Raw genomic sequence first — 13,735 nt, 5'->3', positions numbered from 1 at the left:
GGTAATGTCTACTAACATGGACATAAGAATGTATGGATCTAACAAAGTGAGTAACAAAACCCCACACACTGGTTTAGAGATACAGCATGTAAGTAAACTGCATCCCATTTAGCCAAGAGTGGAAGAGGAGTCACCTGTAAGCCTGAAAGTGAACTGTTCATAGGTGTGAGATTCAAGTACTTCTTATCCATGCAGTACGGAAATTCTGAGGTCAGAAACCAACACCAAAGTGTCTCACAAGTGAAAACTACAAACTCCTGGAAGCATGAGTGAAACTTCTTAGGGGTATCTCTTCTGTCAAGGGAATGTGGGGGGCTGCCAGGATAGATAAGATCTGCTAAGTTCACAATACAAAATCTCAAAATTCATTAAAGAAAATTGCTACCACCTATAATAAAAAGGTATCAAATGAAATACACAGAATTGACAAAAGAAAAACAAAACAATTCTATGAGAAAATTCTTAATTTATGCATGTAATAAATACTTGCTTGATATCTACTGATATTAAGGAGCTGTTCAATATTATGGGAATAACTGCAGTGAAAAAAACAGATTAACTTCTACTCCTTATGGAATTTACATTCCACTGAGGGGAAAATAATAAACAGATCAATATAAAATAAGTCAAGAGGTGACAAGTACTACAAAGAAAAATAAAGAATAAAAAAATGACAGGGATTGGATGAGCTGACATTATTTAGATAGAGAGGTCAGAGAGGCTCCCAGAAGCTACTCACAAACGTTCTGGCCTTAACTTCCCTTTCACGGTCCAAAAAAAAATTGAGAACTTTTGTTTATTTTTGTGTTATATCTATTAATATTTCATCAAATATTAAAATTGGTAAACTCTTTAAACATTTCATTGAAAATGACAATAACACACTCACTACATGTTAAAAGAATTTTCATATATTTATGAAAAAATATTTACAAAAAAATTAGAAATAAGTGCTACATATACATATTTTACAATCTCTAATGTCTGGCTTAAAACAGTTGGGATCTTCTGTCTACTTCTATTCAATATTTTGAAGTATGTGTTTTGGTTGAATGATACAAATTACACACATACATACTTGGAAATGGACGGAGTATTTTAATATTGTCTTTCTAAAATTATACATATTCTTCTATAATACTACACCAAAATTCAACAAGTAGTAGTTCCTTAAAGGTTAGCTGCAATGTGGTATCTGAAACTATTTCAATGAATGGTTCATTCTTTGCAATAAGATCCACTGATCTATCTTGTGCTTTAAGAGTCTTTTCAAAAATTGTTTTTACATATCTATTTTTAGTTGTTGATGGGCCTTTATTGTATTTATTTCTATGTGGTGGTAAGAATCAAACCCCATGCCTCACACATGCTAGGCAAGTGCTCTACCACTGAGCCACAACCCCAGCCCCAGTGTATCTTTTATCCACGCAGTTTTGTAACTTTATGCACTAGCCCTTTGGAACACACTGCTTCACTGAGTGATGTAGATCCTTCAATGTTGATATACTTTATAACGCTGCACCAAAAAATAACATTCACTAATATCACCAACTTTTAAACTAAAAAAAAGTCTAAGTACTGGGAAGCTGTTAAGCTGATAGTGGCAAATATTGGTCTACAAATATTATCATTGGCAAAATAGTAAGATGAGTTACTTTCCTTGAAATGTTAGGCTAACTTCATTCAATTTGAGGAAATTATGAAAAATACCCATCTAAGTAGCTACAATTTGACAGTCATTTATCCAAATAAAACTGGTGTTTTAGAAAAAACATAGCTAGTTCATACCAAAATTCAATTCCCCGTGTGTTCTACCTTGAGATAATCACTGTATTCTAGAATACAGAAGTGCTTTCAGTGAACTTCCAATTTCATCACACACAATAATGGAAAATGCATATGCTCAATGGTCACTTTTTTAAAATATTTTTTCAGTTGTCCATGGACCTTTATTTTTATTTAATATGTGGTGCCAAGAACCGAACCTAGTGCATCACACATGCTAGGCAAGTGCTCTCTCTACTACTGAGCCACAACCCCAGCCCCTAAATGGCCATTTTTTATACAATTAATATTTTTTATACTTTAATCATTAAGTGAAACTAGTGATTTTGCTTTCTTTGCGTGAATACATAATACAATGAGTGAGTGAAAAAAATAGTGACTACTAGTACAGTTTGGTGCCACTACCTTGATCTGTGCCAAGGTGCTAACAGTTTTACTCACCATTGCTTTTGTTATACCAAGACACATATTAGCAAAATGAAAATGGAAAGTGATGTTTCTATACTAATATAAAAATAGTGTGACCTCACAATATCCCTGAAAGTATCTTGGAAATTTCTACGAATCTGAAAATACACTTTAAGAATCAATGCTCTAATGTGGCAACTGAGGGGAGACCTAGGGTAACTTAACTATCAAGATTTTCATAGGACCCTTATGATGTTAGCACTACAAGTCCTGCTTCTCAGCAGGATGGCTGGTCACTATATAAGCCAACTTTCCATTGCCATAACAAAATACCTGAAAAAACAGCTAAAAAAAGAGGAAGGCACATAAGGAAAATATGCCCTTCAAAGGCACATCCCTAGTGACCTACTTGCTGCAAATTGATCCTACCCCCTAAAGTTTCCCAATATCCTATTTAGCTATGAATCCTTCAATGGATTTAATCTATTGATGACATTAGAATCCTCATGATCCAATCTACCTCCCAAGGCCCCACCTCTGATATATTGAGGACCAATCCTTCAACACATGAGTTTTGGGAAGATACTTCACATCCCAGCCACAACAGTCACTCTACCAAGAGAAACCTAAATAAAGTAACATGACACAATAACATGACACAATAACAGCTGAGGGAAGAAGTATTTCAAGTACAGGAAATCGCCAAGTGCAAAGGCCATGAAAGAATGGTTGGTATATGCAAGAATGAAAGAACCTCTTATAAACTTGCACACCCTCAGAAAATCATATTATCCCCAAAGCAGATGGGCTCATAGATAATGCTCAATATGATGCTCAAAGGATACCCTGATTCTTTTGCCTATTTCTAACTTTTGGATAATTATTTATGACAAAAGTGGTAAGACTTTCTTTGTAGAATTATAAAGAAAATTAAAACTGATGACAAACTTTAAAAAATGAGAACCTCAAAAATCTTGAGTTAAGTTTTATATAGTTGAAGTTGCTTGACATCAATTCTCTCATTAAAGAGAAAAGTGATATATTTGCCAATTATTCATGGTGTGATTTAGAGGTTGTCTAATGAATGTTTGTTGAATGAATAATTATCCAATGTGTGATTGGAGATATTTAGAAGTGAAAATCACAGTTAATTTTCCAAGAAATCATAAATCATAAAGTAAACTTTAAAAAAGGCATTCTTGTGTGCTATACAGCTCTATGAGACTAGCAAACTAAAATTTAATCTCATGCTTTCTGCATACTGGGTCACGGATTTACTGTTCTTTAATTAAAGAATTGTTCTCTCAGTTCCTGAAAAGGAAAACATTTTTTTCTGCTCAAAACATTCTAACATTTCAGGCCAAACAATCTGTTAAGAGTAGCTCTTAAAAAAATAAACCAACAGAGGCACACCCAGATTTAACAATTAGAAACAGTGCAGTGGATTTCCACTTTGTGGATTCAAGACAGAAATGCACAATTTTTGTGATTTCTAAATACCTTATAAACAAAAATGCTACCTAGTATATATTTTCTCTAAATTGCTAGAACCATGAAATAGTCTTTGGATTTTCTTATAAGCATAAAAACAAAGTTTTAAGAAAATGAAGTCCAATAAATGCTAAATATAATATTTTTCACTTCATTTAGAAATGTAGTCGTTTCAACTTGATTATTATGAAGAGACTTTTCAGAGGCCAGGTCTCCCCATGAAAAAATAGTAACCATAAACATGATCATTAATCAAAGAATTCATGTTTAGAATATATGTGCCAAATGGCCCAAAAGCACTTGAAAAGATGTTCAATGTGTGTCATTAGGGACCTGGAAATATAATCCACAATAAGATATCACTTCACATTCACTAAAACATCTAAAAAAAAAAAAACAGAGAAAAAGTGTCAGAGACACTGAAACCCTCATACACTGTTGGTGGGAATGTAAAATGGTGGATGTACTGTGGAAACAGTCTGGCATTTTCTAAACAACATTAACCTGAGTTACCGTTTGACCTAACAATACAATATATGTTCAAACAAACACTTGTATGGAAGTATTCACAGCAGCTAAAAAACACTGTTCCTAATAGCTAAAGAGTGAGAATAACCTAAATGTTCAACTGATGAACTGATACACAGAAAGTGGTTCATATACAGTAAAATATTTTTCAACCATAAAAAGGAATAAGATATTGATAATATGCTACAACGTGGACAAGCCTTGAAAATATGCTAAGTGAAAGAAATCAGGGGCTAGAGTTGTGGGTCAGTGGTAGAGCACTTGCCTGGTATATGTGAGGCCCTCAGTTTGATACTTGGCACCACATGTAAATAAATAAAATTAAAAATCCATTGATAACTAAAAATATATATATTAAAAACAAACAAAAGAAATTATTTTTAAAAAACAAAAAAGTCAGTCACTAAAGGCCACATACACTATAATTCTATTTATATGACAGCATAGAGATAAAAAAATGTATTAACTGAGACCTAGGGCTGCTAGAATTTTGGGGACAAGGGACACAGAAGGGTAACTGTTAATACGTAGAGGGTTTCTCTTGTGGTAAAGACAATGTTTTAGAATTGCATAGTAATTTTTAGTCTTTTATTGGGAAAAGACTAAAAATCACTGCTTTGTAGCTTCTTAAGTGTATTTTTATTTTGTAAAGTGACCTAGCAGCTGTGTCCCCACCCGGAGCTTAAGAAAAAAAGCATTATATGTAGCTTAAGTGCCCTTTATACCCTTCCCTGATTACAGTTATCTTCCACCACTAAGAGAAGATAATCACTATCTTGATGGGCTATTTATCATCCCCATGCATGTCATTAGACTTTTACTATATTTATATGTCCCTCACGAGATATGTTTTTGCTTGCGTATTTTTAAATGATACCAAACTTACGTAACTTCTATAAGTTTTTTTTTTAAATCACATTATGTTTTAGAGATTTATTAATTATTTTTAAGTCATCATTAAGAGACTTCAATGACATCCAGTACTTGGAACTCTGAGGTCATACTCCCAGGAATAATAAGTCCATTAAATGTCTTTGCCTCCCCTTTTATCCATTTAATCAGGTGATTTTTTCCAAGTATTTGAAACTATCATTAATTGAGTTATTGTTCAAAATAAAAGAATTTAAAGTGCATTTTATAATATGAAAGGCTTTTTAAAGACTTGAGCATAAAACAACTCCTTAAGTAAGGAATAATTTACAGGGGGAAATTTTGCATTATAGTCTATCATGTCATAAATCATACTAAGAGAGTAAACGATAAAACATAATCAATAATTAACCTGAAATGCTTCAACCAACCACAGGCAGTCTCTGCATAACCACTTTGACTTTAATGATGAGAATTTTTCTTGCAGACACTATGTGGCCTCCCTGACATGCATTCCTCCTTTTCTTAGTAACTAGTTAATATTTTCTGGAAATCTGCACCATCCGGGATCAACAGTACACTGAATTTGGAAGACCACAGTTACTGATTCACAATGTAGTCACAAGTTACAGTTTTTGAAAATGACATGGGAGAGAGAAGTTATCTGTTGAGGGTCTGGGGAAGAAACTTCCTTGCTTTTCAAAGAAAGTTTCTGGAAACATCCTTCTCTCTGATTTTGAACCAAAAAGCACATGACCTTAGGAGTTGCCAGTAAATTATTTCACAAGGGCACATTATTCTAATTTAGTAATAAAATTCCTGTTTTGTTCAGAGCAATAATACACTCAGTTAAAAATACATTCCCACAAACTGTTACCAGTGTGGATTATATAGCAAAATCCTAATTCTTGAGACATAGACCTTGAGTCCCTGGGGAGGAATTCCCTTCCCCTAAAACAATTCAAAGCTGTATGAGGAGAAGCTTTTTATTTCAGTCCTTCCTCTTTTTCCAGCTGGAATTCAGATATGGTGGCTATAACTAGAACAGTACTTGTGATTCTAAGGAAGAAAGTCACATTCCAAGGATGGTAGAACAAAAGGAATATGCTAGAGTCTTTTAGGATTTCTTTGAGCAGCTTTAATGGCCCTCCACTGCCCACCTTCAGACTCCCTATTCCACAAGAAAAAAATTAACCCTTATTTCATAAAGCCATCATGACTAGATTTTGTTAAAGCAACCTGATTCAATTATAACTGATAAAACTGTCAAATCAAGTTAGATTTTCAATTACATAAGTCAATTAATTTCCCTAGATTGTTTAAAGCCATTTTGAACTGAATTTCTGTTACCTGAAACCAAGATAACCCTACGGTGAAAAGAGCCTCCTTTCTAAGAAAGTCCTTTCTGTGACTTTTAGTCTCCCAAGGGCAAGGACAATATATTCATCCTAACGAAACTGATCTTTAGTGATGAGTAGTCATACTACAGGGAAATCTTGCCAAAAGAATAGTATTCTCTTGCTACTCAGGCTACTCAACTGGTAAAGCAAATGAACAATGAAATGGCACATTCCTGTTAATAACTTCTTTAAACACACATGACACATACTTGGCAAATTTGACACAATAAAGCAAGGAACAAGTTGGAGTGATCATGCCCTTTATTTCCTGTCACTGAGTCTTCAAAATTCCCTGCATCTACTCTCATCTTTCCTTCTTTCCCTCCTTTTATACTATAGTATAATGGTTAAGACTGAGAGCCTTCTAGTCAACCAATACAAATTCAAGTCTCAGATCTATTACTTACCACACTTATGTGACCTCAAACAAGTAACTTTATTTCTGAGTCTCAAATTTTCTTAATGTCCACCTCATAGGGTTCTTATGAGAATTAACTGAGATAATGTTTAAGATGCTTCATATAAGCTCTGGTATATAATAATAATTTAGTTACTTATTTTTAGTTTTTAAAACACAAGAGGCATCCCTCCTCTTGTCTAAGGTCAAGTCTTACCTTGGGCTCTGGATCCCATCCCCTTTCTACCACCCCAGGTACTGTCAACATTTTAAAGTCAAAGGTTTAAAGGAATTCCTGTAAAGGAGACTTAGAGACTGTAAGCAATAAAGTGTAACTATGTCCCAAATTTTCTTGGTCACTTTGAATTAAACCAGAAACAGTGTAACTGCTAGGGAAAAAATAGGGTCAACACTCTAACATATTGGTGCAGGCACTGACTTCCTTAACAAGACCCCTAATGCTTGAGAAATAAAACCCAGAATCAATAAATAAGATGGCCTCAAATTAAAAGGCTTCTGTACAGCAAAGGAAACAATTAAGAGTGTGAAGAGACAGTCTAAGGAATGGGAGAATATCTCCATCAGCTACTCTCCTAATAGGGGATTAATAGCCAGAATCTATAAAAAATTCAAGAAACTTAACACCAAGGGAAGAAAAAAAAAATCAATAAATGGGCAAATTATCTAAACAGGCATTTCTCAAGTGAAGAAATACAAAAGGTCAACAAATTTATAAAAAATGTTCAACATCCTTAGCAATCAGGGCAAGGAAAATCAAAACTATACTGAGATTTCATCTCACTCCAGTTAGAATGGTAATCATCAAGAACACAAATAACAGTAACTGCAGACCAGGATGTGGGGGAAAAGGTACACTCATACATTGTTGACAGAAGTGAAAATTAGTACAACCACTTTGGAAAGTAATATAGAGATCCTCAAAAAACTAGGAATGGAACCATCACATGATACACCTATCCCACTCCTTGGTATTTATCCCCAGGAACTAAAATCAGTACACTATAGTCATATAAGCAAACCAATGTTTATGCAGTGCAATTCACAATAGCTAAGTTATGGAACCAGCCTAGGTGTCCACCAACAGACAAATGGATGGAAAAAAATGAGGTACACATACACAATGGAGTTTTACTCAGCCAAAAAGCAGCATGAAATTATGCCATTTGATGGTAAATGAATGAACTACAGAACATAATACTAAGTAAAATAAGCCAGACTCAGAAAGTCAAGGGTTCATATGCAGAAGCTAGAGAAATAAGTAATAACAACAACAGACAGAATCTCATGAAAATAGAAGGAAAAAGTGGAGTAGTAGAAAGAAGTTGATATGGGGGAGGCAGGAAAGATGGCAAAGATGAGGAACTAGGGAATGAAACTGACCAACTTATGCTATGTACATGTATGAGTATATCTCAATGAATTCCAATTTTACATGTAACTATAATGTGCCAAATAAAAATACACTAAATAAATAGAAGGAAGACCAGTAGAGAAATAGGATCAGGGGAAGGAAGGAGAAAAAGGAGGAGGGGAGGGAAAGGGGAAGTACTGGGGATTAAAATGGAGCAAATCATATAACATACATTTATGAATATGTCAAAATGAACCCTGCTATTATATATTACTGTAACAAATAAAAACATTAAAAAATTTATTGGTCACAATTAATGGAAATATAGGAATGTATTGAATTTTGAAAAACAATTTCCATTTTATTTTCTAAAGTCGAGATTAAATAACATATGCTATTTAAACAAGTTGTTAACTAGAGGGGAGGAACAATGCCCTTCTTTCATTCATGTTTTTTTTTTTTTTGGTGGGGTGTATTGGGGACTGAACTCAGGGAAACTCAACCACTGAGCCTCATTCCCAGTCCTATTTTGTATTTTATTTGGGGACAGGGTCTCACTGAGTTGCTTAGCACCTGGCTTTTGCTGAGGCTGGCTTTGAATTCTCAATCCTCCTGCCTCCACCTCTGGACTCGATGGTATTATAGGCATGTGCTACTGCGCCCAGCTTTCAATCATATTTAAATTTTTTTTTTCCTTTTGAGGATTGAACCCAGGAGTGATCTACCACCACCACCATCCTTTTTTACTTTTTATTTTGAGAGAGGGTCTAAGTTGTCCTGGCTGACCTCAAACTTGCCATCTTCCTGCCTCAACCTTCTAAGTAGCTGGGATTGCAGGCATGAGCAACTGCTCTTGGCCTTTAAGAAACTTTTATTCAATAATAAAATTAAATTTAGGCAGGATGTAAATTGTTCTTTGATAAAAAAAATCTAGAAAGGGAAAAAACACTTTAATTATGAGACTCCATTTCAATATTATAAATGATGGTAATTTGTGATTTTGTTCTTTCCCTAATTAGGTAACAGAGTACTAAAGGATATGACTTTGCCTGCTGTTCTGGGAGAGTTCCTAACTTTAACCAATTAAAAAAAGGAATGTGCACATTCTAAAGTAAAGAAGTAAACAAAGTCACCTTAGGTTACTTCTTTATTTCAATATAATTTTCCTTTAAAAATTCATGAAATATTATTTTATTATTGCTATAGTTATGCAATCTTAAAACTGGAAGAATAAACAAAATATTCATAAAACAGCCTCAGATTTTCCTCCACGTACTCCCTCTTAAGGAATTATGGCATTATTTAGGGTTTCATATGTTTACAAAAATTAAATGCCCAAATGGTATGCCTTTTTAAAAAATAGAATAAACTCAGATGCCTAAAAGAATCTACAATTGTTCTGTGAGTCCTTACTTTGGGTTTGCTCTATCATCAATACTATAAAACCTTTCCTTGACTATTGGAAGCTTTGGGCATATTGGTAAGCATTAATGTAAATCCAAGGCATGTTCTCAGCTTTCTGTTTTCATATTACCAAACCTAACCAGGCATACTGTAGCTGTCCTATTCACAAAGTAATCATACTATATAATCTGAGACTTTCACAACCATATATTTTAAAGGACTCATCGAGCCCTGAAAGGCAAATGCTATCATTCAAGTTCTAATTACATGCTATCTGGGTTTTACAGAACAGAAAAAAATGAATATTGTACTTCTTAAATACATTTTTTGACCATTAGCAACCTCCAAAATAAATGCCCCAAATATTTTCTGAACGTATGACGTACAATAGCTCAAGCTCTGCCTTATCCAAATTGTGTTCTAGTTTCTCTTTATGTTGCTTCCACTTGACAAATGGGTCAATAAATGCCAAGTCGAATATTCAAGTAAATATGTTTTCATTGTTATTGGCAGGCATATAATTAACTTGGAGAATAAAAGAAACAAGAAATCAATTTATGATTATTTCTTTAGTTCTTCCCATTAGTCATTTACATTATAATTGTAGTTCCACTTTTAAAATCTTTACATGCACACACAAACCATCTTGACTATAATTATAAATCAAATTATTTCAATTACAAATTAGTGTTGTATGAACTATGACCCTCATATGTTAATTTTATTAGTTAGATACAATTGTATTATTACCCAAGTATATGAGTTGATTAAAAAGCAATGCACATTTATGAGCCTATATTAATGAGGAATTTCGTCAAATGTTTCTAAACAATGTTAGAGATGTGCTTTGTCTTTTCCCTAATACAAACAATTGACACAAAGTTTCTTCATATATGTGCATATATGAACAATTTATGTTTCCACTTTCAGGGAAAATAAATTCCTAACAGAAAATATTACAAAGAGTACATTTTTTAACACAGAAATTATTACAAAAACAAAGCTTTTATTTTAAAAAATGTTATGTCAGGTCAATATCTTTGCCAATCTAGAAAAAATGCATTTTATACAAAACTTACATAAGTCACCTCTTAAAACTATTGTCTCCAATGCAAAGTTTCAAATGTATTATTACATGTCATGAAGAAAAAAGTTTAAGATGAACTTGAGAAATCTGTTTAATAAAATATGCTGTCATTACTCAAATGTTACTTTTAATACAGTAGTTTGTTTTTAAGTTACGTATCATGAACAAGACATTTAACCTTTTGATTTCCTTGCCTTTAAAAGAGGATAATGATGGTGCCTCATCATAGGACTCAAGATTAAAGGAGTTAATACAGGTGAAGTATCTAGAACAGTGCCAGCCTATAGGTGCTCACTATTAACTATGCATGACCTAGTTATATATACTTTGCCTATTACTTATATTAGCTTCTGGTCACTTAGGAGCTGTATTTTAATTCTTTTTCAATGAAAAGAAAGCTAGCATAATGACATTGTTTATGCTTTGCTTATCACACCAGCTTTTAGTAATGTTAGTAACAGCTAATTTATTTTATTCACAAGCAAAACAGGAAGTAGGGTCTCACCAAATAATAATTACAAATTCTCTTTTAAAAGTTAGCTGTCTGTCATAATGGGGAGCGGTGGAGGGAAGGAGAAAGGTTGGTCAATGGTGCACTCAGTTACAATTAGGAGAAATAAGTCCTGGTATTCTATTGCAAAGAAGGGTGACTACAGATAACAGTGTACAGGGTATTTCAAAAGATAATGTGCAGAGTATCTTTTCTGTTTTTAATATTTTTACTACAAAGAAATGATAATGTTTGAGGAATAGACATGCTTATGCTGATTTGAGCATTACAAAATGTATACAGGTATAGAAACATCACATGGAAACTATATATAATTTTTGTGTCAATTAAATAAAAATACAGCACTTTCCCTTTTATCTACCACACAATTGGTATTCATTAATTCATTAAACACACTAAAGTATAGTATATGCTAGGCAACGGACATGAGAACAAAAAAAGGTAAGAAAAAAATTCTAAATCTATTGCTTACAAAATAATGGGGGATACGAACATAAGCATGTAGAGTTATTTAATCGAACTGTACCATGATGTCCAGGGAGGGCTTTATAGATGGATGTTTGAGCAGGATATGAAAAGAGCTGAAGCTCACCAAGTGGAGAAGGTTCTAGGATCATTTCATTCACAAAGAAAACCGAAAATTCCTCACAGTGTAAGTTAGAACAGACACACGTAAAGCAGACACTTGCTCAGATGTCCCATTGCACACTGTTTGCTTAGTTCATCGTTTGGTACTGAATACATGTTTTTTAATAACAGTCTGCTTCAACATATACTGAGGGCTTCATTCAAACACACTTAAATGATGTTTTCAGTTTTCTATCTGTACCCATCTTCCAAATCAGACTTCAGAGAGATCCTCTTAAAACCACTTTTATCACATTTCTCCCTGATCAAGAACTTGTAATGGTTTCCTCCTATTCTCAGGTAGTAGCTCTCTACTTTTGACTAGATTTCTCCCCAACAGGACTCCAGAGATATTTTCTCCACTACTTCTGTCTGCCTTTTCAAAATACTAGCCACCCTTCAAAATCCTTTTTTAAGAAGTCACTGGATTCTTGCTCCAATTTAAAATATAACAGAACTTTATAAATGCTGCAGCAAAGAGAGAAATGCTAGTAGTATACTTTTGGATGAAAAGACATGCCCCAGATGTAAAGAAATGAAAAACAAAAGGGGACTCATGAGAAAATTACATTCAATTCACTACATCAACACAGCACACTTAAATTATTTATTATTCACAATTTATATACTGTTCTGACTACTTATTCTTCCAAAGACACTGGACTCTTAAAACCTTAACCATCCCACAAAGTGAATAATGAATTCTTTATTACTTGAACAGGTTTCTTTTGGGCAAGTTCATAGTAGAACTGAAGGTTATCACAAGATTCAGAATTTTAAAGATTATCAGAGGACAGCAAACTCCACCAACCAACACAGAAAGTCCAGAGAGTCCTAGTTGAAGGACAAGTGATTAGATAATGAAATATCCCCCCAAAACCAAGCTCATACAGATTTTATCAAGTGATAATTAGCATGCTGTCCATGTCAATACCTTAGATTCCAACTTGATTTTCTCTTCATTCAGTTCCTCTGTTGCTTTTTTAATTTTTTCACGACACCTGGTTATTTCTGACCTTACTGTAATACAAATTAAATCTTTAGACACACCAATCTTTCTCAAGTCCACATTCCAGTGGCATTTGGTAGGCCACTTTTCAGCTCTCTTCCCCTTCATGCGGAGGGCAAACTCCCTTAAAGGCCCTGACCACTGCCTTGGGTTTTTTACCTTCCCCAAGCTCCCGGCTGGAGAAGACAAAGGGTCCCAAGCAAAGGGCAGAAACACCCGACCTTCTCGCATCACGCGGCGACTCTCCTCAGCCTGGTGCTCGCTGAAGATGATGTGCTGAAACAAGGACTCTAAACTCATCTCGGGCCCGCTCCCTCGAATCCTTTTCTGGCAGTTAAATACCTTATAACTGGGTCTGAGAATCCTGGAAAGACAATAAGGAAGGATTCTTCTAGCCTGTTCCCACCTGGACCTGCCTCCAACTCCTGGACCTGCCTCCAACTCCCGTCCCTGCCCACGCCGAGCGCGCAGCCCCAGGCCCACCACAGTGGAGGCCCAGGACAGGGAGCCGCCCAGCATGGCCTCCGTCTCCCCTTTGACAGTTTCACGTCCAGTTTCCCGCCCAACCCGGACGCCCTGACAAGTCTCAAGCGCGGTCCTTTGCCTAGGGAACGCAGCCCCAGAGACCGGGCTCAGAGGGGCAGTCTGGCCAGCAGCCCTTCCTGTGGCCAGTCTTCCTCCTTGGGCCTCACTTCTTAGGAACAAGACCTTCGAAGAGCTCGGACTCCGGGCAAAATGGCACTTGTTACCACTGCTAGGGAGGGAAACCCTTGGGCGGGGCTGAGGCCAACTTCCGGCCTCGGCCTCGGCCTCGCGAGAACTTCGAACTACGGTGGCTGGTTGGGC

At 35.1% G+C, this 13,735-nt stretch overlaps 1 protein-coding gene across 1 annotated transcript in view; it reads right to left on the bottom strand.

The window, feature by feature from the left end:
* The window catches only part of Ccdc172 (coiled-coil domain containing 172), a 69,425-nt gene extending 56,236 nt beyond the window's left edge, over nt 1-13,189 (bottom strand). Inside the window, exons 1-2 of the mRNA XM_047552004.1 lie at nt 13,111-13,189; nt 12,815-12,900 (exon numbers count right to left, since the gene is read on the bottom strand). Coding sequence (XP_047407960.1) covers nt 12,815-12,900; nt 13,111-13,189 — 165 coding nt within the window. The remainder of the gene's footprint in view (nt 1-12,814; nt 12,901-13,110) is intronic.
* Nucleotides 13,190-13,735: the final 546 nt, after the last annotated feature.

Source organism: Sciurus carolinensis, chromosome 5 (genome assembly GCF_902686445.1).
Source record: "Sciurus carolinensis chromosome 5, mSciCar1.2, whole genome shotgun sequence".
Classification (NCBI taxonomy): Eukaryota; Metazoa; Chordata; class Mammalia; order Rodentia; family Sciuridae; genus Sciurus; species Sciurus carolinensis.
This window is presented reverse-complemented; position numbering and strand designations above follow the sequence as displayed.